The sequence below is a fragment of the Pogoniulus pusillus genome, chromosome 7, assembly GCF_015220805.1.
Source record: "Pogoniulus pusillus isolate bPogPus1 chromosome 7, bPogPus1.pri, whole genome shotgun sequence".
NCBI classification, from domain to species: domain Eukaryota; kingdom Metazoa; phylum Chordata; class Aves; order Piciformes; family Lybiidae; genus Pogoniulus; species Pogoniulus pusillus.
The window spans coordinates 4,218,258-4,246,005 of NC_087270.1; the positions used below are offsets into that span (position 1 = coordinate 4,218,258).

The 27,748-nt window shown below is 42.3% G+C and overlaps 1 protein-coding gene across 1 annotated transcript in view; it reads right to left on the bottom strand.

Annotated features, from left to right (window-relative positions):
- Positions 1-27,748, bottom strand: part of ITSN2 (intersectin 2) — a 110,660-nt gene that overhangs the window by 14,853 nt on the left and 68,059 nt on the right. Inside the window, exons 19-29 of the mRNA XM_064145733.1 lie at positions 26,598-27,040; positions 24,143-24,264; positions 22,171-22,346; positions 21,773-21,917; positions 20,736-20,941; positions 19,867-19,931; positions 18,769-18,935; positions 18,422-18,467; positions 18,115-18,236; positions 16,188-16,284; positions 13,657-13,848 (exon numbers count right to left, since the gene is read on the bottom strand). Of these exons, the coding sequence (XP_064001803.1) occupies positions 13,657-13,848; positions 16,188-16,284; positions 18,115-18,236; positions 18,422-18,467; positions 18,769-18,935; positions 19,867-19,931; positions 20,736-20,941; positions 21,773-21,917; positions 22,171-22,346; positions 24,143-24,264; positions 26,598-27,040 (1,781 nt within the window). The remainder of the gene's footprint in view (positions 1-13,656; positions 13,849-16,187; positions 16,285-18,114; positions 18,237-18,421; positions 18,468-18,768; positions 18,936-19,866; positions 19,932-20,735; positions 20,942-21,772; positions 21,918-22,170; positions 22,347-24,142; positions 24,265-26,597; positions 27,041-27,748) is intronic.

Genomic DNA, 27,748 nt, shown 5'->3' on the forward strand with positions numbered 1-27,748 from the left:
CAATCTGGTCCTGGGAAGCCTGCTCTAAATAATGGAATGGGAGCAAGTTAGGAATAAATTGAGGAGGGAGTCCCAAGAAACAGTAAATATTTGGGTAAACTTGATGTGATGGTGGTCTAATGGGGTCTTCATAGGTTTGTGTGCTTCCTGATGAACAGGCAGCAAGCTGGTCTGAAGGAGCAAAAGAGAAAGACTCATCAAATTCAGTTTTATGGTGCCAGTTGCAGTGTTTCAACAGGACAGGCCCCTGAACATCACAGGGAAGTACAACGGTAGAGGCAGCAGCTAGATTTAAAACTGGGACTTCTCAGTTCTGTTTTGCACTCCTAAGGAGAAGTTTTCTGACAAGACTTGGACAAAACTTCACTTTTAATGAAGAGATCATACAAACACAGAACTGGCTTGGCTGGAAAAGACCTTTAAGATCATCCACTCCAACCACTTTCTAACTCTACCACGGATGGTGGTAAACTATCTCCCTCAGCACCACATTGCTGCTGAACACCACCAGGGACTGTGATTCAACCACCTGCCCGGGGAGTCTACTCCAGTGTTTGATAAGGTGAGGAAAAGCTGATTTACTGTAAGGGTGATGGAACACTGGAACAGGATGCCCAGAGACATTGTGGAGCCTCTTTCTCTAGAGACTCTTTGAGACCAGTGTGATGCATTCCTGTGTGACCTGCCCTAGGTGATCCTGCTTTGGCAGGGTGGCTGGACTCGATCTCTAGAGGCCATTCTGCCATTCGATGGTAACCCTTTCAGTCAAGAAGCTTCTTTTCACATCAAATCTAAACCTCCTGTGCTGCAACTTGAGGCCATCCCCTCTCGTCTTGTCACTTGTTACTAGGGAGAAGAAAGCCACACTCATCTTGCTCCAACCTCCTTTCAGGGTGTTGGAGGGAGACAGAAAACATCTACCCTCAGCCTCCTTTTCTCTAGACTAAATTCCCTTAGCTGCTTCTCAGGTCTGCTCCTCAGATCCCTCAACAGCTTTTCTGCCCTTCTTTGGACCTGCTGCAGCGTATCAATGCCCTTCTTGGAGTGGGGGGCACCAAAACTAAACACTACTCAGGGCATGGCCTCACCAGTGCTGGGTACAGGGGGACAATCACTTCCCTGCTCTTGCTGGTGACTGTTCCTTATGCAGGCCAAGATGCTGCTGGCTTTCTTGGCCACCTGGGCACACTGCTGGCTCATATTCACCTGTCTGTTGCTCAACACCTCTTAGACAGCTCCCCAGCCACTCTTTCCCAAGCCTGGAGCATTGCATGGGGTTGTTGTGACCCAAGTGCAAGACCCAGCACTTGGCCTCGCTGAATCTTACACAATTGGCCTTGGCTCATTGATCCAGCCTGTCCACATCCCTTTGTAGGACCCTTCTACCCTCAGGCAGATCAACACTTTGTCACAGTTTAACCTGCACACTTACTGAGGATGCACTCAATTCCCTCACCTAGATCATTAATGAAGACATGAAAGAGAACAGACTGAAGTGTTAAGCCCTGGGGAACATCACCAGATCTGGGATTGCAGCTCTTTTGTTATGCAGGATGCTGCTTCTGGCCTTAGTTATTCCCAAAGTTACAATCAGGCCAAAATTTGATGAGTGAGAGGAGTAGTTACAGATCAAAGTCTATGAAGTTTGGTATCTCAGTCCATCAAGATGGACCATGGCCAATGTCTGCTACTTCTGGATTCTGGCATCATTATTTAGCTGGTACAGGACTGAGTTTAAGCCCACTTGCTTCCTAGGAAATGAAACTTTAGGATCATTAAGGGCTTGCTCAGCAAGCACACTTTGTTCGTTCAGATTCAGAAGTTTAAGCTTTGGCCATGTGGTTCTCTTTTCTTTTCCCAGGTATGCTCTGGCAACAAGAGTAGGAGCAGACTAAAGCTGCTGCTGCTGTTTGCTTGTCTTGTATCAGAGCTGTTAGAAAAACCCACATGCTTGTGTCTGTGTCTGTCTCACGCAGTGTACTTGAAGCAAACTGGAAGGAAAACAGGTCTTCATCAAAATCTTCACCAGAAATCAAACCTGGCTCATCATCAAACACAAAAATGCAGTTAACCTCACTGGATCCTGCAGTAAGCTTGTAACCAGACTGTCAGCTTTTGGGGTGAGTGAGTGGAGGAGTGTCCCTTTAGATTTAAACAAGCACTTGTGAAAAGACCCCCAAGACGTGAGGGGTCTGATGAACGCTGGCAGAAAAAACACAGCACACAACCCCCACGTCTGATTTCAGCAAGTGAATTCAGGCATGTGGATCTGAAGAGAAACAAATGAAACAGGAGGAGAAAGAACACAATTTGCCCAGTGCATTTGCCAATGTTTTTCCAAAGTTGCCACAGCAACCCATGGACTCACTGCTAAATATAGGGGTGGACCTGTGTCTCCTCCCCATTGCTGTTCCTTCCTTTCCTACCATCAGTTCTGGCACTCCTATGACTCCCAGCTTGCACCCTGGCAGCAGATAGAGCCCAAGGGGAAAAAAAGAAAACAGCAGTTTTCTGCTAGTTAGGCAGACAGTGATGTGCATAGAAGCTGTAAACCTGTGCTCTGGCAAGCAGAAAGCTGTTGGTTTGGCTCTGTCTTGTGAAGCCTCATCCCAGGCTCCCTCATACAGCTAATGCAAAGCAGTGAAGTATCTGGGAATGCCTGCAGGTAGGAATCTCAGCTGCCCATGCTGGGGGCTCACCTGCCTCTGATGGTTAGATAAGAGGTTTACATGACCTCTGGAGGGCCAGACAGCCTCTTCCAGGGTACTGACAGGCTGCTCAGACAGTCTGGGGCATGACCTAGCTGCCTCATAGGCGGAACGGCTAATGAAGCCACGCAGTGGGCATCTGTGGTGTCTTTGAAACGTGGGGCATAGCAAGAGAGCAATGCCTGATAGAATTATGGCTCCTTTTGTGACAGATCCTGCTCTCCAAGACAAGGAAGCAGCTGTCTGACAGGGTTGGGGCAAGTCAAACCAGAGAGGTTATTAATAGCAAATCACAGGCTCTAAAGTTGTGTTTAAAATTATGCCTCCCTCTCCAAATATATCTGAACAACAAACACTTTCTTCCTACTTTTCTTACTACTAACAGAACTAACCTGACATGAAAACCTCCTGAGTTTCACAGTTAAAAGATGTTCTATTCTGCAAGAGCTGGAACATGAGGAGAAAACCTTTCTGATTACTGACCTAGTTTTGATTTGAGTATGTTCAAGGGGAAGACTGAAGAAAGAGAAATCCTTCCAACGAAAGAAAGATGAACAAGATTCAGCATTAATGTTTTTTTTTTAATGAAAAGGAGAAGAGATTAAAAATTCTTCACTGAAATGCCAATGCCAGTGAACTGAGGTAAAAAAAACAGATGGATAAAAGGCTTTCAAAGATGCCTGGAGCTGTTTGGACACCAAGTGTTTGTTCCCTATCCTTACATACCTCCCCACTGAACAAACAGTGAAAAGAGACATTAAAAATAACAGCTGTGTAAAGACATCTTAAGCCTCAACTACACACTCAAGCACTTGCCCTGAAGGAACAACCTACACCATGGGCATCACTGCATGGGGTCACCAGTGAAGACTATTTAAGAGTAGAGCTGGCCTATTATAAACTATGGAGTGGGGGCTAGGAGGTGTGTGCAAGTGTGTGCTTGGGTTTTCAAGAATGTGTTTGCTTATTTGTTGTTTTGGTTTGGGTTTTTTTTTTTCCTCTTTAGACCAAGACAGTTGATGTGGCTGGAAAAAGTAGGTAAGACTGGGGAGGTTGCCTCTATTTTCCCAGGCAACCATAGAAAGATTGCATCTCACCTTGAGTAACATGGGCTGGTTATAAAATAGTCTCTCCAGTACAGCCATGGCTGGAAAAAGCAGGTAAGACTGGGGGGGTTGCCTCTATTTTCCCAGGCTACCATAGAAAGACTGCATCTCACCTTGAGTAACATGGGCTGGTAATAAAATAGTCTCTCCAGTACAGCCATGGCTGGAAAAAGCAGGTAAGACTAGGGGGGTTGCCTCTATTTTCCCAGGCTACCATAGAAAGACTGCATCTCACCTTGAGTAACATGGGCTGGTTATAAAATAGTCTCTCCAGTACAGCCATGGCTGGAAAAAGCAGGTAAGACTGGGGGGGTTGCCTCTATTTTCCCAGGCTACCATAGAAAGACTGCATCTCACCTTGAGTAACATGGGCTGGTAATAAAATAGTCTCTCCAGTACAGCCATGGCTGGAAAAAGCAGGTAAGACTGAGGGGGGTTGCCTCTATTTTCCCAGGCTACCATAGAAAGACTGCATCTCACCTTGAGTAACATGGGCTGGTAATAAAATAGTCTCTCCAGTACAGCCATGGCTGGAAAAAGCAGGTAAGACTGAGGGGGGTTGCCTCTATTTTCCCAGGCTACCACAGAAAGACTGCATCTCACCTTGAGTAACATGGGCTGGTAATAAAATAGTCTCTCCAGTACAGCCATGGCTGGAAAAAGCAGGTAAGACTGGGGGGGGTTGCCTCTATTTTCCCAGGCTACCATAGAAAGACTGCATCTCACCTTGAGTAACATGGGCTGGTAATAAAATAGTCTCTCCAGTACAGCCAGAGAACAGACTGATGGCATGATGAGACATCACCCATAGCCACTTTACAGCCTCTGCTGATACACATAAGGCTAACTCACAAAGTACTCCTGTGACTGCCTGTGGCTGTCTGTAGCCTCTGTGCCCACTAAAAACCCTTGAAAAGAGCTAGTCTAATATTTGCTACTGTGCAAAAGCTGGCTTCCATCAGGCCCTGGGAATACAATCTTTTATTCAATCTCCCTCAGTTAGTAAATGCAGTATACTCTCTGGTTCAACAGAAGAAATGTATGGTTCAGTTTTCAAGAGGTGAAACACAAAATCAAGCTGCTCCATCAGTAAGCCACCTAACACAGTGATAATACAACAACATACAGTAAAAATAATCAAGCTGTTCAGATGGGAAAACATCCTCCCCACATGGACCAAAGAAAAAAACCACAATAGACAAACTAGTTCCTTTTATGTCTCCCTTTAATAAAATACATTTGCATAGTCATCTTACAACTTTGTTTAAAACCAAAGATGAGCAATTGCCTCATGCTAAGCAGAGCCTGCATTTGCAAGCCTTAACAATCATTCTCAAACATTAACACTCTAGCTTGAAAAGAACAACACAAGGGATTTTAAGGCAGCACACACACCATTATGCAGCAGTTTTATTAGTTCATTACATTAAAGGTAGCATGACCCTGCAGCAGCTTCCCACACTAGCACAGGGCAAGGTTTGCCTGCGTTCCTGCGAGCAGACTTACTTACAGGTGTTTGCAACCCGACTCAAAAAGATCACGTTGAGGTGGCATAAGTATTCAGTGACTGGGAGGAGACATTTCAGTTACTAGTGTGTGAATTTTCTGATGGAGCTTTATGCTTTCTCCACTCCTAACTGTGACATTACTAACACTGACATGACAATGGGGCTTGGGGGTGCTCTCACAGCCCTTCACCGTCACTCACTACTCGCACACGCAGCTCTACAACTGGTGGCACAAGACTTTCTTGCATGGATCCAGCTGCTGGATCAGGACTTCAGCCCTGTACACTCAGCTTTTACAAGATGATGTTTGTGTAGGTTGCTAGGCCAGTCTGCAAGCCAGACAGTTACAAAATCAGGAAGCAATTCAGTACCTGGTTTCGTGCATTTACAGCATCATTTACATTTTGGCCCACAGGAAACAGTTAGAACCAAGTATTACACTGCAGGCAACATCATATTTTGCTTTCTTGGTCAGCTTCAGTTTTAGCTGTTAACCTTGTGTGACTCTGAGCAATATGTAGACTCTCAGCTTTCGACTGAGGGCTAAAAGCTCAACAGAAGTCTCTATTTTCCCCCTTGTCCTTAGTTCCAAAGTTAATCTTCCTCACCCAAATGAAGGGTGAATGCTTTGACACTAGTTCTACTTGACAGTCTGGGATGACAGCTGAACTCAGCTCTCTGGGCTTTTATCAATAAGAGACTGCTTCTCTAGCACACAGACAGAATTAGAACAAAGCAAAGCAAAACATTTTCTGACAGAAGAAGCCTGATACAAGCCCAGCTTCTACCAGTTACAGATCTGCATTAACAGAGAACATTACTTTCAAATAACCTTGCCTTCGATCCACCTGCAGCACAGCCTCTCCTAGCAATGATCTGATGTACATGTTCAATCGTTCCTGCATGTGTGCAAAGCAGGGCAGAGCTCTCAGGTGATCATGTTTGAGCTGTGTTAGACTTCTGCAGTGAAGATAAATACTGAAGGGGTAGGGACTAGGTCTTTTTCAGTCAGCAGCATTAAGGTGTATTACTATCATTATCCTTAGAACAGAGAATTTAGAGCATACTCATAACATAAAAAGGTTAATGATGAAAGCCCAAAATGCTTCATTTTGATGCTCACCAATTCAAACTGAGAGGTAGCCATTTCTCTAACTACCAGTGTTCATAACTATACACCTAACAGGGCTACTTGTGTAGAAGTTTTCCTAAGCTATCCTAATCTCCAATTGTTTCAGTTTAAAAACAAGGTAGAATGCCAGCTGGTTTTGGAACTACTCCCCAGAACATCCCAGACAGGAGGGGAAGCTTTTAGTTTTTCAAAGACAATCAGTAAGCAACTTGGTGTCCAAGGAGAATTGTCACTGAAGACTGGGAAATGAGTTTGGCTCAAATCCTATATGTTAACAGTGCCTTTTGAGGAATGGGATGATTGATAAGGTTCACCTAGTTAGTAGGCAAGGGACTGCTCGATGCCACTGGTGTCGCACAACACATTTCAGCCTGTATTAAACAGGCTTTCAGAGGCAGAAATTCAGAGAAGGAAATTAGTATATTTTAGTAGAAATTACTAGTTCTGTGAGGAAATCAAGTCAGAATACTCAAGGAACTGTCTAGCACAGTATTTGCTACAGTGATGTGATTTTGTTATGTAACAAAACCTTCAGAATAAAACCCCATGTGGTGGGTTGATGTAGGCACATTGCTGCAATCTGTATTGCACAACAACACATCTCTGAGCTGAAGGGCACACATGCAACATTTGATCATGTATATTAAAGACATAAGGGAAACTTTGGAGAAAAGCTTTCAAGTCTTTGCAGTTGGACTAACCTTTTCCTGATAGTACCTTTCACAACATTCATTATGTGGATGCATCTATTTGGCTATAGCTATTATCTATCTATCTGTCTGTATGTACTAAACAAGCAGCATTTTGTAAACATTTCTGATTGCATAACTGACCTTTGCTGTTTCATAACCAACTAAATTAAATACCATGTCTGTTAGATCTCTCCTGCTGCAACAGGGATATTTAACCAGACCAGTAGTCTGCTATTCAATGAATTGTTCTATTTAAAGAGGTATCAGGGTTATAATCCTGAAGTCCTGGTCCCATCCTCTCCCTGAACTAATAAAACCTGGGCACATTTACTGCACCATACTGCTGATATGTCCTCACTGTACTTTTAAGGATCAGTTTTGAGCTGAGGAGTAAAATTCCATCTCTAAACCCAAATACTCTGCCTTCAGCTCCAGGTGTCTGTTAGTGTCTCTTTTCTGGCAACATCTCTGCTGATTTATTTAACAGCAGCTTTCAGATAGTACTTTAAGTCACTGCAGACCATGGCCAGATAAAAACACTATGCAGTACCATTAAGTATTTAATGAAGGAACAGGATAAGAGTCTAGCAGCACAGAGGCTGTGCAAGTACTTACTGCACATTTGCCATTTGCTAAAAGTGAAAGCAAGTATAAATTATCAGAATAAAGTACTTAAAGAAAGGAGGTTCTGGGATGGGACATACTGAGCTGAAACAACCTGAATTCCTGCTCTAATACTACTGTGAAGGAAGAAAAGAAACTAAAGTATCCTCCACTCTATGTTTAGTATTTTTCTCCTCAGTTAAAAAGGGTTTAATTAAAAAGGCTGGATGGACTGCACCAGATCTAAATCTTAGATCTTGTAGCACATTTGTAATCACAGTGACTATAAGCATCAGAGACAGGCAAGGTCTGTTCTCTAGGTGAGCCTTGTAGGCTGCCAATTTTAAAAGCCCAATATGTAACAGATCAAATCAAGTCCATTTGAACAGCAATTAGTGAACACTTTAATTCTGCAAAGTATGTACATTACAACAATAAAAGAACACAACTGCCCATTCAAAACAGCTCTGATAAAGTGTGCAAATAGTGGGTCTTTGTGTGTCTGCAATCCCACCATGCAAATGATAACTTGATACGCATGCTAATGATCTACGGTTATCAATACCAAAGGAAAATGCTAAAGGAAACAAGAATGAACAGCAGTGAAAGCCACACAAAGACCCACTATCCTTTCTGCTTTTACAATTCAACTGTAACTGTAGATTATGAGAAAACCCACAAAAAACTAATTTCTTGACTGGATCTAACATTCAAACGAAGCAAAAGGATTGTGTCAGAGATAAGTCAGCGGGGCTGGCCACCCTGCCTCCACGCTACAGTCAAACTTGGATAGTGGGTCTCTGAAGTGCTTTCACACTGGAAGACAACATTGGGTCCTAAAAAAAAAACAAAACAAAACAAAAAAAAGAAGGATAAAATGAACATAAATTGGAAGAGTGAAACATATGAGTTCTACGGACAAAGACAGAACACCACCAAAAAGGTCAGAAAGGAACGACGAGCGTTCAACTTTCTGAAAACAGGCACCATGAACTTCTCCTCTTGCAGTTTCAGAGTTATAAACACAGCTTTAAATACTTGTGAGCACCTGGCATTGACTCTGAACAACACTTACAGCTGATTCACTTGAAGAAGAAAGTTTCTTCCCAAGGAAGACCTCTGTAATGTACTCCACAACACAAAGTCAACCCTTAAAAGCAATGGCAAAATTCCCTGAGGTTTCAATAGAGTCAGGATTTCTCCTAAGACATCAGAAAATTGAATAACAAATCTAAACTTGCAAAGAAAAGCCTCACTGGAATTTATTCACACCAACACAGAAGAATCAACCTGTTTGACTCAGTCCAAACCCTGAAAGAAATGAAAACCTTTTCCCTAGTAATATGTCTATGAAGCGGGATGTATTACTCACTCAGCATACCAAGGTCTGCACATCAAAAGGCACTGCAAAGTTAGGTTAAAGGCAAATGTATGACACGGGCTGCAGCTGCACACATCTTGGGGATAATCCAGAGACTACTCCAGGATTTCATCACAGAAACTATCACTGCCTGACAGTCACCAGATAGTTTCAGAGATACAAAATGACGATGTCACTGTGAGCTACGGGATTGATTTGATATGTGATCCTTGGTAAAAGGGGGAAATCTCTGAGGCTCTTATGCAAAATCTCAGAATACATCATTAATAGTAATGGAGCAAAAAAAAACTATGTGGACCTGCAACATCAAAACCACTGATACCACAGACCCTATAACCACAAAGAGAATTTACATGGCAGTTGCTAGAGGACTTCAAAACGTGCTGTCCGTGCGCTCGCCATGAGCATGGCAGATCAGAAGTTGTGTTTTCACCCTGAACACCCCTGAAAATCTGCCAGCTTTACTTATTAGTCAGTAGTGGACAGGAATTACTATCTTCTGGGCATGGGCATTCTGAAAATGCAGATCCTTGCCTCATGTCTCTAACGTGTCATGTCTACAAGTGAGGTTTAAGGAGCTAAGAAATAGGTAGATCTAGTGGTATTACTATAAATTTCAAAGCCTGGACCTAAGGAAATTCATGCTATCATCACACAGGCGGTGAGAAAAATCTGTGGAGAGAAGATCTCTCAATCTAACCAACTTTTGCCATTGCACTGGCAGAAGGTAGAGCAGGCAGGTTTAAATAGGGGAAGGAGGTGCTTATCAGGCCAGCAACCACGTATGCAGAGGTAGCTGCATCTGTCTTGCTTTCCTCTGAGGCACCTAAGGGGAGAAAAGTGCAACTGAAGAAAATATAAGGACAAGGCTCCCATGGCTCTTCAGACAAACAGGAAAAAACTGTCTTGCTGAAAAATAAGCAGAGAATACCTGAGAGTGGCTGTTTAAGAGAGATGAAGACTGGCCAAAGTAACAACATTATCTCCAGAGCAGGCCACTGGGAAGAACTGTAACGTGCTAAGTGCACCACGGCTACTCTGCTTTACATATGCCTTGGGATGAAAACCTGGCAGATATGTCCCAGACAGGTGGCAATACACAGGAAGACCTGACCCTGAATGGTTGAGCAAGGACTCAATAAAGAACAGAAGAAGGTGAGATAATGCATATTCCTTTCCTATTTGTATTTTCAAAGCTCCTGGGTATCTTATTTATTCCTTATGATGATTTCTGTGCAAACATTAGAATAACAGCTACTAAAATGTCATTAAAACATAACTAAGTCTAAGCCTCACCAACGCCACTGAGAGCACAACTCTCCAATAATGTGTTCTGCAATGACCAGGAACCAATAGTATTTCAAAGACCTGTTGAACAAGCACCTGTCATTGATTTACTTTTTTCTTCCTCTTGCAGAGACTCTATATGAGGATATGCAGCTGCACCAGCAGGAAAACTGATCTTGTCAGCACAGCTTATTCTGTTCAGAAAGTTTTTTCAGCAGCCTGACTGAAGAAACATCTCCCTTACCTAAGTTTAATCTTTGCTGGGAAAGTTTTCTGTTACAGCTGTAACTACAAAGACCCAGAAAAGACTCTAGATACAAAGGTGGTCCACATAATAGAGTTGAAATTTAAGAGAAAAGCAGAATCTTTATAAGCCACATAGCTATTTAAGTAAACCAAATCTACTTGCTCCCTCTCAAATACCATCACATTTGACCCTCTAGATAAGACAGGGGGAGAAACAACTGTTCTTCAACAGAAACACAGTAATGCTTAAAAACTCTTTAAAAGACAGACAAACTTGTCCAATTATATTGTCACATCTCTAAGCTGATTCCTAGAGGGCCACATCAACTTCTCTAGAATGGGACAACTGCTGAGTGATTTCTCAAGATCACTGTATCTAAATAAGGGCAAAAGAAAATGTAAGGAAATCCAAGGAAGTTTGTAAGGTCAATTAGTTCATATTTAAATCTTTGTCTGGATACAAAAGGATGGTACAGCATGAGCTTACAGCTGAAACAGCTTTGCTCCCTTTCAAATACCAACACATTTGACCCTCTAGATAAGACAGGGGGAGAAACAACTGTTCTTCAACAGAAACACAGTAATGCTTAAAAACTCTTTAAAAGACAGACAAACTTCTTCAATTATATTCTGTCACATCTCTAAGCTGATTCCTAGAGGGCCACATCAGCTTCTCTAGAATGGGACAACTCCTGAGTGATTTCTCAAGATCACTGTATCTAAATAAGGGCAAAAGAAAATGTAAGGAAATCCAAGGAAGTTTTTAAGTTCAATCAGTTCATGTTTAAATCTTTCTCTGGATACAGAAGGATGGTACAGCATGAGCTTACAGCTAAAACAGCTTCCTGACTGAGACTTCACACCTTATGACAGCAGCCCAGCTGCAACCCGTGGAACAGTATCTGCACAGTGCTGTGCTTGAGCGAAGAGGCCATGCTGGTTTCGAGCAGGCTCTGGACTTGGAGTAAGATTTTTTTCCCTGAGGTTTCCAAATGTGGATATTCTAATATCACAAGAGTGGCAAATCCCAGCACAAAACTGACAGATAAGTTAGCTTATTAGGAAAAAAAAAGTTCTTTGAGTATTTCAAATTAAAAATTCAACCTCCTCTTCATTCACCAAAAAGTAGATTCTATTAAGCAAGTGGTAGCAGATCTGCTTCAGAGCAAACACTTCTCAGACAAAAGTTAAATGACAAAGCATGGATAACCTGGTGCACATCTGCTCATGTGCTCATCTGTTCACCTGACTGACCTTTGTCAATATACTTTGAGAGAAGAATTCTGTTCACACAGCCACAGTTTGATGTAGATGGAGATATTTTGACTCCATCAACACCTGAGAAAAAAAAGCTTGTCAATCTACCAAAAAGCCAGGAGGAAAAACTTCATCACAATATTTAAAGTCTCCAAATACAGCTTGGGCTGGGAGCTGCTTCTGTTGGAAATTAGTGGTATGTGTAATCAGCCTGCACTTAATCAAACTCAAGTCGTGTAACTCTAAATGGCAACAGACCTGGTGTGATAAGCTCATTACCTCTGTCACTTTGGAAAATTCAGGCAGTTTTAATAATCAGCCAGATTCTTACATCCATAATCTGTATTTAGTCTGCAGTATTTCTTCATAAATGAGTTTATAAACAAAACAAACCAAAACAAACCTTTCCAAGGGTCATTTTAATAATGCAGCTATGTCTAATCAAAAGAACACTGAAGTTCACTCTAAATTCTGAAGGTTTTGATCTCACAGCCATGCAGGCCAGAGACATTTCCAAAAAAAACCCATCAAATTCAACATGGTAAACACAGAAATGTGAGCACAGATGTAAGAAAACTTTGAGAATGGTGCATTTTGCCCAGGTGCCATAAAAGCTGTACACTCATTACTGGGTTTGTGAAGCCTTCTGCAAGAACACAGTTATGCTGATCAAATATTCAGTGCAAATTGGTCCAAAACATTGGCTATAGGCTATTAAGACTGAACCTCAACCAAGTCTCTGGATCTGTGTCTTTATCCTGAGAAAACTACAAATAATTCCTAGGGAAAAAAAGAGCAAGCAAAGGGCCAAGGCTTCTTATGTCACAGAACCAACTCTGACATCAAGGAATGCTCCTGGACACAGTGATGGCATGGGTTGATATGAATGTTGGTTTTATCACAGTGCCCCAGGATGAGAAGCTGAGGGACTAAAAATGGTGGAAATTTTCTCAGATGAGAGGACCCAAACCCAACTAGGTAGGGGAGATACCAGGCACCTTTACTGTGTTTACATGCAAAAAAGAAAGAGAGGAAATTTTCATTGTCAGACAGGCATATATTCTAGCCTTCAGTTCTCCACCTGCTGCTGCCAATGTTAAGCTTAACATGTGTTTTGATATGCATCTTGTTTCTTAGAACTGGATGAGATCTGGATTGCTAGGAACCAGGACATGCCTACTTACCACAGGACAGTCACTTTATAACCCTTGGGCTCTGTGGTAAAGGTTGGACTTGATGATCTATGAGGTCTCTTCCAACCTTGGTGATACTGTGATACTGTGATAATTCTGGAGTCTCTTTCCTATCCTTTCTATGGTTATTTTTACTTAACTGATAAATGATTTAACCTTATGTTAATGAGGATTACAGCAGACACTTCTTATTTGATAAAACTTGACAAAGTTCTACAATTGAGCACAGTTTGCCTGTGCTGAGGCCCAGACAGCAGCTGTTACAAAACATCAGTGTCTCTAGTGGAAAAGGAACACCTACCAGATGTATTATTTTAGCTCACCCTGCACACCAACTACTACACACTGGCTGGTTGGTAACATGTTCATTGTTTGTAGGTTAAAGTATTTAAAGTACTTAGCACTATAGCAATGTAGTTAAAGAAAGGGAATTTAATGTACCAATAAATTCAGCTGATTCCTGGCGCTCCAAATCCTAACACGAAGCAGAAGAATATCAATGTACTTTGGAAATTAACAGAATTAATTAAAAGAGTTGCTTACACTGTTGACTTGGATCAGAATCTGTGGTCATCTTCACATAGTTTGAGGGGAAGAGACCTGTCACACCATTGATTTCTCCTTGCCACCAGTCAGCGTCATCCTTGTTCAGTACATTAATAAGCTGTCCTTTGGCGAAGCTAAGCTCATCTTCATTGTTTGCCATGTAATCATACATGGCTATCACCTGACACACTGTGAAGAAAGAGCAAACAGAACAGAACACTGTTACACAAGTATTGAGACTGGGTTTGACTGGTTTACACCACCACAGGAAAAAGACAATGATTTCATATACATTCTTACATAACAAAAATGATTTTATCTTGAGGTGGAACTAGCCTGGGTTTTTGTTTGTTTGTTTTCAACTGGGGCAGGCAGAAATCTTGATTTCTATTTTACAGAACCACAGAATCATTTCAGCTGGAGAAGACCATTAAGATCATCAAGTCCAGCCATTATGTAACTCTACCAAGTTAGACCATGTCCTTTAGCACCACATCTCTTTGTCTTTTAAACACCTCGAGGAATGGGGATTCAACCACCTCACCAGGGAGCCTATTCCAGTGTTTGAGAATCCTTTCAGTCAAGAAATTTCTTTTCATATCCAACTAAGCCTCCCCTACTGCAACTTGAGGCCATTTCCTCTCATCCTGTTATTTGTTACTAGGGAGAAAAACCAACACTCACCTTGCTACAACCTCCTTTCAAGTAGTTGCAGGAAATAGTCTCCACTCAGCCTCTTTTTAACCCCAGTTCCCTTGGCTGTTCCTCAGAAGATCTGCTCCTCAGACTCCTCACCAGCTTTTCTGCCCTTCTCTGGACCTACTGCAGCATATCATACCCTTCTTGGGAGTGGGGCCACCAAAACTGAACACAACACTCAAGGCACGGCTTCACCAGTGCTGGGTACAGGGGGACAATCACTTCCTTACTCCTGGTGATCACACAACTGCTGATGCAAGCCAGGATGTTGCTGGCCTCCTTGGCTAACTGAGCACACTGCTGGCTCACATTCATCTGCTTGCTGATCAACACCCCCAGGTGTTGCTCTACTGGGCACCTTTCCAGATGCTTTTTCCCAAGCCTGTAGCCTTGCATGAGGTTGTTGGAACCCAAGTGCAGGGCGCAGCACTTAGCCTTAGTGAATCTCGTACAACTGGCCTATGGTTATGTATTGTTGCACTGGCATAGAGGATTCAGTTAGTACACCATCTACTGACCTTCCCCACATTGTAAAATGTAATGAAGTATCCTTCTTGTGACTTCTACTGGCTTAGAAAAGGAAATGAGTTTGGTTATTTTATGACTGCCAGCTGTGAGAAAAACAGGGCAAAGGCAGAGGAAATGTGCCTTAGCTCACTGTGAGGTGATACTTTAGTCAGAGATGTTTTGTTTGGTAACATCACAGAAACTGCTGTATAAACAAATACTAGGTATGGGGAAAAAAACCCTCAAAATTTAAGCATGAAGAATCCAAAAAGCTCCTTTTCTTTGAAATAATCTAATTTGCACCTGGCCATTTCAATGGACAAAATCTAGGGGAAATTTGCTGCTTAGTCTTCCTCCTTTTAAGGAGCGATGCATGAAATTCCCAAGGTGTTTGCCAAAGACTACCAGTTTTCCCTGGGATTTGCTAGCATTTGGAAGGGGTTCCAAATGAGAATTGTGTGGCTGTTTAGTGGATTCAGCAAAATTCAGAAGTTCTTGCCACAGAAGACAGACTGCTGAGACTCACGAATCTGTGCACTTAAACATCTTTGCATGACTAAGACTTTCTGTTGTGCTAGGGAGAGACCCCTGTGAAGAACTGTTTTGATTAAGCAATTGTGACATTTTACCTTTCTTGGATAGTCTGTCATAAGACTGTGATGGTTTGGGTGTTCCCTGCCCCCCCGCCACTTTGAAATCACCCACACCAGACTCAGCCAGCTCTGGAAATTGAATGAAGCTTGTATTTACAGCTAGCACAATATACAAGCAGATAGTTACAGTATATACAGTTATAGACAGAAATAGACAAGGGAAAAGGGAATACAGAAACTCAACAGCCCTCCCAGAAACCTGAGTCCCCAGGAGGGGCTCCCAACTGCCCCTTCACCTTCCCCCTCCCCCTCTCAACCTTACCCCAGTCCCAAGGAAGAATGGAGGTTCAGCCAGGGGGTTCGGAAGCAAAGTGGGTGAGGTTAGATACAGAGATGCAGCTCGGAGCTCTCCAGCAGGAGAAGTGCTTTTATCTATGTTTTAATTCTTTTTGTACATCTCAGCAAGCCAATGAGTGAGGCAGACATCAGCCTTGTTTTCCTTCCACAGCCTATAATCTAGTCCTTCTCACCAAAACATTCTAGCTAGCTTCAAACTAGCACAAAGACCCAGATTTTGGCAAGGCCTTTACCTTCCACAGACACACCATAATAAGATACAGCCATTAAAGCATAATTATTACGCTAGTTAGGTAGTTCAGATGAATATCTGAACAAGTGAATCAATTACATAAAATACTCTAAATGAAATATGAAGTAATTTTTCTTCACCTGAGGGAGCAGCAGATGTGGTTCTTTCACTGCTCGGACCCAATAATTTCACATGGCTGGCAGGGAACCATCCTTTCTGTCTCTTTTTTCCTCTTGCCTGTAAATGTTTAAAGCAGTTACCACACAATTAAGATATCAAATTGCCTACAGATTGGAAAAAAAAGCAACAAATATGTCATAGAATCATAGAATCAACCAGGTGGAAGAGACTTTCAAGATCATCCAGGCCAACCTAGCACCCAGCCCTAGCCAATCAACTAGACCATGGCACTAAGTGCCTCATCCAGTCTTCTCCCGAACACCTCCAGGGACGGCAACTCCACCACCTCCCTGGGCAGCCCATTCCAATGCCAATCACTCTCTCTGCCAACAACTTCCTCCTAACATCCAGCCTAGACTTCCCCTGGCACAACTTGAGGCTGTGTCCCCTTGTTCTATTGCTGGTTGCCTGGCAGAAGGGACCAAGGCTCACCTGGCTACAACCTCCCTTCAGGTAGTTGTAGACAGCAATGAGGTCAGTTCAGAGCCTCCTCTTCTCTAGGCTAAACAACCCCAGCTTCCTCAGCCTCTCCTCATAGTGCTTGTGTTCCAGGTCTTTCACATTCTTGCTGACAAAAGACAGAAAGTCAGGCTGCCAAATCACAACTGAGTATTAACCAGATCTCAAAAGGAAATAACCTAAACCATAAAAACATCCAATTCAAACAAAGCAGCACCCTGATACATTCTGTCAAATGTATTAAATCAAGGTTTTCAAGAGCAGCTAATTATTTCAGTGCACAATTTAATTGTAGTGGTGAATGTTCTACAAACATTCCACTTATGCATTGTAGCATGAGTCTCTAATGAGATACCCAGAACAGAGCTAACAATTACCATGAGCTGTGTATGAGAACAGGGACCAAAGTATTTGATAATCACTTCCTACCTAGTACAGCATGACAGTGTGAAAAGAATTACCTTCGTTTTACATATTTGCTTTTTTAGTCGCATGGGAGAAGATTATCTCTGCAAACACGGAAGAAAGAAATATACTTTGGAGAGCACAAAAAAATCAGGATGTAAAAGAGTTTAGAATGAAGTAACTGCAGAGTGAGCTCTATTATAACATCAGAAGTAATTCAAAGGCTGGAGAAGAGAAGGCTCGGCTGGGGCCTCATTAATGTCTGCAACTACCTGAAGGGAGGGTGTAGGCAGGTGAGGGTTGGGCTCTTCTGCCAGACAACCAGCAACAGAACAAGGGGACACAGTCTCAAGTTGTGCCAGGGGAGGTCTAGGCTGGATGTTAGGAGGAAGTTGTTGTCACAGAGAGTGATTGGCATTGGAATGGGCTGCCCAGGGTGGTGGTGGAGTCACCGTCCCTGGAGGTGTTCAAGAATAGATCGGATGAGGCACTTAGTGCCATGGTCTAGTTGACTGGCTAGGGCTGGGTGATAGGTTGGACTGGATGAGCTTGGAGGTTTCTTCCAACCTGGTTGATTCTATGATTCTATGAACAGCAATCTTCAAAATAAACTAGATTTCAACTACTTCCAAAATCTCCTCTTCTTTACAATTTAATGCCCTACCAATTAAATCCTAACCAATTATTTTAGCTGTCAGTGTACCTCTTCCCTCTCCCATGCACGTGTTCATCAATTGTTCACTCTTTTCAGTGGTTAAAAAAATGAAAACAAATAAAACCCCCAAACAAACCAAAACCCAACACAGAAAAAAATGAAAACAAAAACCCCCAATCAAACCAACCAAAAAACTGAAGCAACCCAAGGTTTAATTAGTTTTCCCCTTAATATTGTTTACAGCTAGATGAAACTATCTTTCTAGCCAGCTTTCAGAACACCATACTTAGGTGTGTTTTCTTAAACTAAACCCACTATCACTTCCTGCTCATTCATCAAGTCACAATTACTTCTCTTTCAATAACTACCTGCAACTCTCCTTGCCACCATCCACTGGCATTTTTCTTCAGAATCAGAATTAGCTGCCCTGGAGCAAGACTAAGCTGTTCAGTTCCTGATGCAGCATAGGCAGTCGTAACCTGAGCAATTTCTGAAAAGATATAAATTAATTGAATTTGTTATTTTTTCATTACAGTAAGAGCTAGAGCCACAGAAACATTCTGGTATGCATCTTGCAGCTAAGCACATTAGCTACCATTAAAACTTTACTATGATATTAAACATGCGTAGTCACATAAGAAACAGTCTTGGATGTTAAAAAGTTACCACACTTACCTGGTTTCTTATTTACTGTTCCAGTTTTGCCAGCATTGCCAGAAGCCTACAAAGACACAACAATCCCCTTTTAATGTGCAATGAAACCAGCAGAATTTATACCAGTTTTAAGTATATGGACATGAAACCACGTGAAGATTTTCATTTTGAGCCCATAGTTAACTAAATACTATCCTGTACAGAGCAAGAGACAATGTGATACTGTGATCTAACACTCAAGTTACCTGGGCTTTTCTTTTCTACCAAGCACTTCAACCTCTGCTTAAAACCACTGTTGGCACCAATACTAGTAATACAATAACATCTAGAGAAAGCATCATGCATTAATTCTCAGTATACAAACTCACTTCTTGATCCTTTGGTTTGACATAATTGGAGGGGAAGATTCCAGTTCTGCCATCAATGCTCCCAGTCCACCATTCTCCTTCCTTCTGGGTCACTAGGATTTCCTCACCTTCTATGAAAGTCAAGTCACCAGGCTCAGTGCTTGAATATGAATAGAGGGCAACGTACTCTGTGAAAACAGCAGGCATAAAGGAGACAAGTTTCAGAAAGGAGGATGCAACATCAGATGTAACTGCAGGAAAGTACATCAGATGCAACTGAAGGTATCTCTTATCATTGTTCATCAGTGTGTTCATAACATGGATTGTGTCTTCACAAGTTTATGACTCAATCTACCTACTTGCTTGGTTGTAATCACATCTCACCTCATGCTTACAGCTCTGAATTACAGACACACAACTTTGTACAGACAGATTAACTTGGCACGGGGAGAGCTACTATCCTATGATAATCCCGCAGATCAGCAGAGGTCTGTAGACTGCAGCTTGAAAACTGATCTCTTGCATTAAGTATTCCACTTTACCTCTGTGTTTCACCCAAAGCATGGAAATTCCACACCTAAACCTGATTAAAACCATTTTTACCTGACTAACCTAGCAAAAATGAGAAACACAAGTGGTAGTGGAATACAGTTGGGAAAGCAAGCATGGAGCTACACTAGATGGAAGTGCTTTGAAAGTGCTTCCCATGATTTTTTCTCCAGTAATATTTGTTTTATTTACTGCCTACTGATTAAAAGGGAATGATCCACACTTAGGAGACTTGAAATCACTTCTGTGTCTCTACAGTATACTGCAATACAGTAGAAAACAGTAAGAAGAGAACTCAGCTTATGAGATATATTTTTCAGAAATAAACTAGTGCTTGAGCAAAAATAGTAAACCCAAAACTCAGGCCTGTGCTCAATCCAAATTAGTACTAAGTTTTATTTAAGTTCTTGGTTTAGAACTTGCAAAACAGTAGGTCAACGTTTGCACTGTATCTTTTGGACAAACATTAAAAGGCCTGATTAGGAGCTTTTCACACATTTAAGCTTATTCACATGCCATTAAAGCAAAATCAAACTGCATCATTCAGTAGCACATTTTATACTGTCTTACCTTCTCCTGCTGCATAAGACTGCGTGTTAGGCTTTTTGTTTACAGCTGCATAAATAGCTTCTGGTCTGCAAAAAGAGTGAGAAAAAAAAAAGACTGAGTAACTCAAAGGCTGATTAAGAACAAATCTCTTGATTAGGATGAGATGAAGCTCAATTTTGTTATCTCAAAATTGGTATTGGCTGTGAAGTAATTGCAAAGATTTTCCTGACTGTCAAACAGTGACAGGTATTAATTAAGATATGAATGGCACCCAAGAACATACCAGTTAAAAAAAAAAGGAATGTGATAAAAGATGAGAAGTTATGTTCACAAATTAATGCTATCCAAATCAAAACTTCTGTCTAAATTCTCTCCTTCTAGACAACTTACATAACACATAAAAAGAACTATTCACACACAATGGTGTGACCATCCCAGCAGCAACCAAGCTTTGAATTGCTATCTGAATAGCTATCTTGCAGCATTACAATGGAAATAATGATCTCTCTGAGTAAAGAAAAATATGTTATTTCTACAAGATGTGCCTTAGGAGCTTGCACTCATGTGGCCACTTGGAAAATTGGCACCCTGAGGCAGAACACAACTACACTGCAAGAGAGCTGACTTGGTAATGAGCCAAAATAAAGCTTGGCACCAGACGAACAATCAAACACCACTGATTTTTCACAGCACTCAGCCTTGGAAGTCTCTATTGACACAGTTGTGAGCCAAACATTACTTGGCTTGTCAGAATTAAATAAGAAAAGCATAAACCAGCATGGCATAAATTGGAAATGGTATTTATACCCTTCACTTTGAAGCACTGCAGGAATTTTGTACTCTGCATCGCCTCTTTTGTTGAATGAAAGAAGAATAAACGTCGTACTTACTCCTCTTTCTTGATTTCACTCCCAGGTAAGAGCTTGACATATGATTTTGGAAACCAACCCCTTCCTCCATGTACCTCTCCAAACCACCAGTTTTCCTGCTGCTCCAGGACAGTAATGATATCATTTTTGGAGAAATTCAAGTGGTTATCTTTTTTTGCAGTCCAAGAGCAAAGTGCTTGTGCTTTTAAGTTCTCGACAGGCTGTCCCTGTTAGGACAGAAGTGGAGGATGTTGATTGACCACACTACCCCAGACTGGTGCAAGAGTTATAAGCAAACAAACACTGATGTATGTTTTATTGAAGTTCAAGCAACTTCATTGCTAAGAGATGGTTGGATTTAAAGAAAATAACTTAATGATTGAGAAACAATCTTTCAATTCTGCTTTGTATTTGTAGAAATAGATTCTGTGTTTAATTACAAGTGAAAATTGGTTTTGAACTATCAAGTGCCTTGAGCACAGCCCTACGAGGAGAGGCTGAGGGAGCTGGGATTGGTTAGCCTGGAGAAGAGGAGGCTCAGGGGAGACCTCATTGCTGTCTACAACTACCTGAGGGGTGGTTGTGGCCAGGAGGAGGTTGCTCTCTTCTCTCAGGTGGCCAGCACCAGAACAAGAGGACACAGCCTCAAGCTACGCCAGGGGAAATTTAGGCTTGAGGTGAGGAGAAAGCTCTTCCCTGAGAGAGTCATTGGATACTGGAATGGGCTGCCTGGGAAGGTGGTGGAGTCGCCGTCCCTGGAGCTGTTCAAGGCAGGATTGGACGTGGCACTTGGTGCCATGGTCTAGCCTTGAGCTCTGTGGTAAAGGGTTGGACTTGATGATCTGTGAGGTCTCTTCCAACCTTGGTGATACTGTGATACTGTATACTGCAATAGTCTTATTATGTCCATCTACACTAACAGAGCATTCAGGCTACCTTCTAGCCTGTTCAGGGCACCCAGTATTAGAAAAATTCTGGTTCGTTTTGGTTTATTTTTCAATCAGTTTCATTAATACAGATCTAAAATACACTAAGTTTTCCTGTCTCACACAATATACCTGTCCATGAACGGGTGAAACAGATCCAGGGGACACAGTGCGAGTAAAAGCCGATTTCTGTTGCCATGCTGTATTAACATTCAGGCTAGAAAAAGGTATGTTTTGGTAATCAGATTCTTCTGCAGATTTACTTGGAGAAAATGGTCTGCAAATTGAACACAGGCATACTTAGCACATGACAGTGTTTATTTAAACAGCACCTCAAGCAGAGTAACAGATAGTCTATAGAATGCGAAGTAAACTATCACTTAACATTTCCAAGCTAAGAATTTCATGTAGGTTCTCCAATAAGTCTTCTGCATTGATATTTTAAAGACAACAAATGAAGCTACAGCACATCATGTGTTGGCTAAACTTAAAAGAAGCAATTTAAAACATAAACACAACAAAAAACTCACTCTGAAGCAGCTGAGGTAGTAGATAAAGATACTGTAGGAGGAAGTAAGGCCTTCTTAGGAGATAAAGATTTTTCTTCTGCTGCTAATTTTTCTACATAATTGCATGGAAACCAACCAAAATGTCCCTGAAAACTCCCATAAAGCCAACCAGGCTCTCCCACAGTTTTTTCATCAACCTATGGACAGGAGGATAAACACAAAGAAAACACAATTAGCAGCATGAAACAAACAGGAGTATCTAGTACATCAGCACCTGCTGGCCCTCTGAATTGAAACGTGTGAACAGCACCCACAAAAGGAGCAGCACTTTCATTTTCTTCCCTTTCAAAACTAAACTGATTTTGTCCTGTTCAAGAAACACAGTAATGATGCAATGACACTATTTTTAGACATGGGCAGGGACATGCCTCAAAGGCAAACAAGCCCTGAACATGCACACTGAGGAGCAGTACCTGGATCCACCCTGGCTTGCCAAAAACTACACTGCACTGTGTTGTACTTTGCCAAATGGGCAGCCAAGAGGCAGTGTCTGATGAGCCGAGCAGTGTGGAGAAAAAAAACTGCTGCATTTCTGCACACAGATATAAATAACTCTGTCATCTAATCATACTTAAAACACATCTCAAAAATGTGTAGTAAGTAACAGTGGAAGCACAGAGCATACCTAAATATTTGTAGCAATACTGAATCATAGAATCAAGCAGGTTAGAAGAGACCTCCAAGCTCATCCAGTCCAACCTAGCACCCAGCCCTAGCCAGTCATCTAGGGCATGGCACTAACTGCATCATGCTGCAAAGTGGAAAATTTGTCCAAACTAACTAAACTTTAGCAGCTTATCAAGTACCATCAGCTAGTTAGCATAGCTGAGGTTTGGAGAGAGAGGCAGAGGCATTTGTCAGCTTATTTCTAAAATAACTTATCAGTAGTTAAATGACACAGTTAATTATATCTGAGAAGGAAGCCAAAACAAAACCTACTTCTCTTGTTCCCTCTTCCATGCTTCACTGGTATAAACTTTAACTACTTAACACTAAACCAGAAGGCTAATACTTAAGTGTTTTTCTATTTTGTAGCACATCACTTTGTGTATTTTTATAACCTATTTATACTGCTTATAGTCTGAATGAGGAGGAACCATTCATATTCATGTATTATTTGGACATCAGCTGCATTACCACAGCTGTAAATCAATTTTCCCAAGTTCATTCACATGAATGCAGTAAGATGCACACTGACAAGTGACAGAATTACAGGAATTAACACATATTTCAACTGAGAAGATAGAAGACATATCCAAACCTTATGGTCCTGCTGTAATACTGTAGTTAGCACATTCACCTGAAACCAGAAATCCGCTACAAAGAATGGACACAGGATAAAGTGCTGCAGGTATCTGCCTGAGAGAGCATTTATAAAGCACCAGCCAACAACAGGCAGAGGTTTATGCTAACAATACATTAGAAGATGGTATTAAGATTCAGAAGAACCTTTCACATCTGCTTGTTAAATAATGAGTTTGTTTAATTTTAATTCAAGTGGCACTAATTAATAATTTATGCCTCTGCTTACTACACTTGTATTTCAGGCAGACACTCAAGAGGCCATGCAGAACAAACTGTGGCAACTATAGGGACATGGTTTAGTGGTGGACTTGGCAGTGCAAGGTTAACAGTTGGACTTGATAACCTTAAAGGTCTTTTCCAACTTAAATGATCCTATGATTCTGGATCATTCCTGCTCTACTCATTTCAAAACGTTTATGTTAAGCATTCACTACTGTTCTAAATTGATTCTTGTTACCTCTAGGACGTATAAGATCCAATAAAGATTTTTAGCTGAACTCTAATATAAATTTTGAGTAGCCTTAAAATACATGAACATAACAATTTTGAGACTTAAAATCTTGTGTATCTCCAGACTGGGGGAAAGTGGGGTGATTTTTGCAAGTTAAACACGAATGGCAAATCTTACCTGAATTATATCCCCCGTATTAAAGCTCATTTCATCATGGTTCCTTGCTTCAAAAGGATATAAAGCTCTGTAATTTACAAAGGCAACTGAATTCCTAGACTCTGAGGCACTAACTGCATTGCCTGAAAGGGTAAGAAAACTAGTTAACATTTTAATGCAGCTGGAAGATATGCACTTGGTTGGAGACTCATCACTCTAAGCAACAGGTATAAACACGAAAAGAGAACAGTTCTTGACCCAGACACTAGGAAAGTCTGAGAGGAGATAACTAGTTCCAGCAGGCTGACAAGATGCACACAATACAAGAGTTTAACATGCTAATCAGATTAAGCAGGCAATGAAATTTCTTATCCACTGAAGCAAAACACAGACTCTTTTATAGTCTCATCAAACTGCTCTGGCTATGTCAATGTTTTAACCTAGTCTCATTTAACAATTTAACAACTATAATTTTCCAAACTGGAAAAAAGATACCATTGCTACAACAGTAAGGGCTCAGTTATGAGGGTTCTGCACTTTGGCCACAACAACCCCAAGCAGCGCTATAGGCTGGGGACTGAGTGGCTGGAGAGCAGCCAGGAGGAAAGGGACCTGGGGGTACTGATAGCTAGTAAGCTAAAGATGAGCCAGCAGTGTGCCCAGGTGGCCAAGAGAGCCAATGGCATCCTGGCCTGCATCAGGAACAGTGTGGCCAGTAGGACAAGGGAGGTTATTCTGCCCCTGTACTCAGCACTGGTCAGGCCACACCTTGAGTACTGTGTCCAGTTCTGGGGCCCTCAATTCAAGAGAGATGTTGAGGTGCTGGAACATGTCCAGAGAAGGGCAACAAAGCTGGTGAGGGGCCTGGAGCACAAATCCTATGAGGAGAGGTTGAGGGAGCTGGGCCTGTTTAGCCTGGAGAAGAGGAGGCTCAGGGGTGATCTTATTACTGTCTACAACTACCTGAAGGGGCATTGTAGCCAGGTGGGGGGTGGCCTCTTCTCCCAGGCAACCAGCAATAGAACAAGGGGACACAGTCTCAAGTTGTGCCAGGGGAGGTATAGGCTGGATGTTAGGAAGAAGTTCTTCACAGAGAGAGTGATTTCCCATTGGAATGGGCTGCCCAGGGAGGTGGAGGAGGCACCGTCCCTGGGGGTCTTCAAGCAAAGCCTGGATGAGGCACTTAGTGCCATGGTCTGGTTGATTGGATAGGGCTGGGTGCTAGGTTGGACTGGATGATCTTGGAGGTCTCTTCCAACCTGGTCGATTCTATGATTCTATGATTCTATGATTCTATGATTCTATGATTCTATGATTTTACTTTGACATCTAAAATACCACACTTTCTAGGTTTTTTTGCATCTGTGTTCTCTAAGTCTGTGGATGATGTTCCCAACAGTGAATGCTTTACAAGCTATAGGTGAGGCATGCAACCATCCTTCTGCACTGTTCTCAGTTGGATCTTCCTGAACCCAGTGATAAAAATGGCTAATAAAAACTGACAGGAACTAAGGATAGAACTGATCAAAACTGCCTTTAGCAAAAATATTGTTAAACTCGTTATTTTTTCAAAGTCCCACTAGAGTCAGGTTGACTTCAGTTCTTTCATTTTTAATGCACAAATAAACCAGATTTTGCTGCTGATAAATCACTATGTCAAGCATTACAGTATCACAGTATCACAGTATTATTAGGATTGGAAGAGACCTCACAGATCACCAAGCCCAACCCTTTACCACAGAGCTCAAGGCTAGACCATGGCACCAAGTGCCACGTCCAATCCTGCCTTGAACAGCTCCAGGGACAGCGACTCCACCACCTCCCCAGGCAGCCCATTCCAGTGTCCAATGACTCTCTCAGGGAAGAACTTTCTCCTCACCTCCAGCCTAAATTTCCCCTGGCACAGCCTGAGGCTGTGTCCTCTTGTTCTGGTGCTGGCCACCTGAGAGAAGAGAGCAATCTCCTCCTGGCCACAACCTCCCCTCAAGTAGTTGTAGACAGCAATAAGATCACCCCTGAGTCTCCTCTTCTCCAGGCTAACCAATCCCAGCTCCCTCAGCCTCTCCTCGTAGGGCTGTGCTCAAGGCGTCTCCCCAGGCTCGTCGCCCTTATGACCTACACATCCACTCAACACTGAGCAAAGATCCTCTGTATTGACATTCTGCTTTAATGTCAAAAAGTGCAGGCCTTATGAAGAAGCTACAACATTACTGTTTCCAGCCTCTATGATTTGCTGGCCAAGATCACTGCAAGATTTGTCATCAGTCACAGATACTGAAAACTGATAGACCAAATCTAAGTTAATAGGATGATTTCTAATTAACTAAACCAACAAACACTCTCAGGTTATTTTATTTCCACTGATGGTTTAGACAATAAGCCTGCCATAGTGTCACAACAACAATGCATTTGAAGAACAGGTAATGCTCAGGGTAAAAATAATTGTTAGAGCAAAAATATAACAGACTAAGATTACCTTCATCTTTCCAGGGTGGCTTATGACTTTTACCATCTATTGGTTTCAACAGATCTGCAAACTTCTCATGTATGTTTAATTTTGAAGTGGGTTTCTCCACTTCTTGAAAGTTGTTTGCTTCCTTTATCTTCTTTTTGTCTTCATTCTCCTTACGTCTTTCTTCAGCTTCTTTTGCAATTTGTTCTTGTTTTCTTTTATCTTCTTCCAGTTGCCTCTGCCTTTGTTGTTCTGTTTCCTTCAAGATGGTGCCTTGCCTGTTTCTCTCCCCCTCTGCATGAAGTTGTTTATTTTCTTTTTCTCTCATCAAGGCAGCTGTTTCTTCAGCTTTCAGCTTCTCCTGAACTTTTCCCTGCATTCGTTCTTCCTCCAATCGCTTCTTTTTCTCCTCCTCTTCCCGTCGGATATTTTCCTGCCATCGGTTTTCTTTCTCCCGTTTTGCCTTCCTGGAAGTAAGAAAGAGAGGGGTGGGAAAACATTCAGGTAAGAATGAAGGAGATCATGTTCAGAGTAGCTGAGTGCGCTTTAAGTAAAACTGTGCCTATTTTTCTCTCTAGACGAACTCCACAGAAGATCATCCCTGGGCCATGCACCCGTCTCTCTCTGCGACTGAGGGTAATATGATCCCAGTTCTTTTCCTTCCCTGCTTCTTCTCTTCTTCTCCATCATTCTCTTTATCTCTCTCTCTCCCCCTTCTCTCTCTCTGGGCTCCTCAATTCGGGAGAGATGTTGGGGTGCTGGAGCGTGTCCAGAGAAGGGCAACGGAGCTGGTGGGGGGCCTGGAGCACAGCCCTGTGGGGACGGGCTGGGGGAGCTGGGGGTGTGCAGCCTGGGGAGGAGGAGGCTCAGGGGGGACCTCATTGCTGTCTGCAACTACCTGAGGGGAGGTTGTAGCCAGGTGGGGGTTGGTCTCTTCTGCCAGGCAACCAGCAGCGGAACAGAGGGACACAGTCTCAAGTTGTGGCATGGGAAATATAGGCTGGATGCTGGGAGGAGGTTGTTGGCGGAGAGAGTGATTGGCATTGGAGTGGGCTGCCCAGGGAGGTGGTGGAGTCTCTGTCCATGGAGGTGTTCAAGAGAAGCCTGGCTGGGGCATTTAGTGCCATGGTCTAGATGACTGGCTAGGGCTGGGTGCTAGGTTGGCCTGGATGATC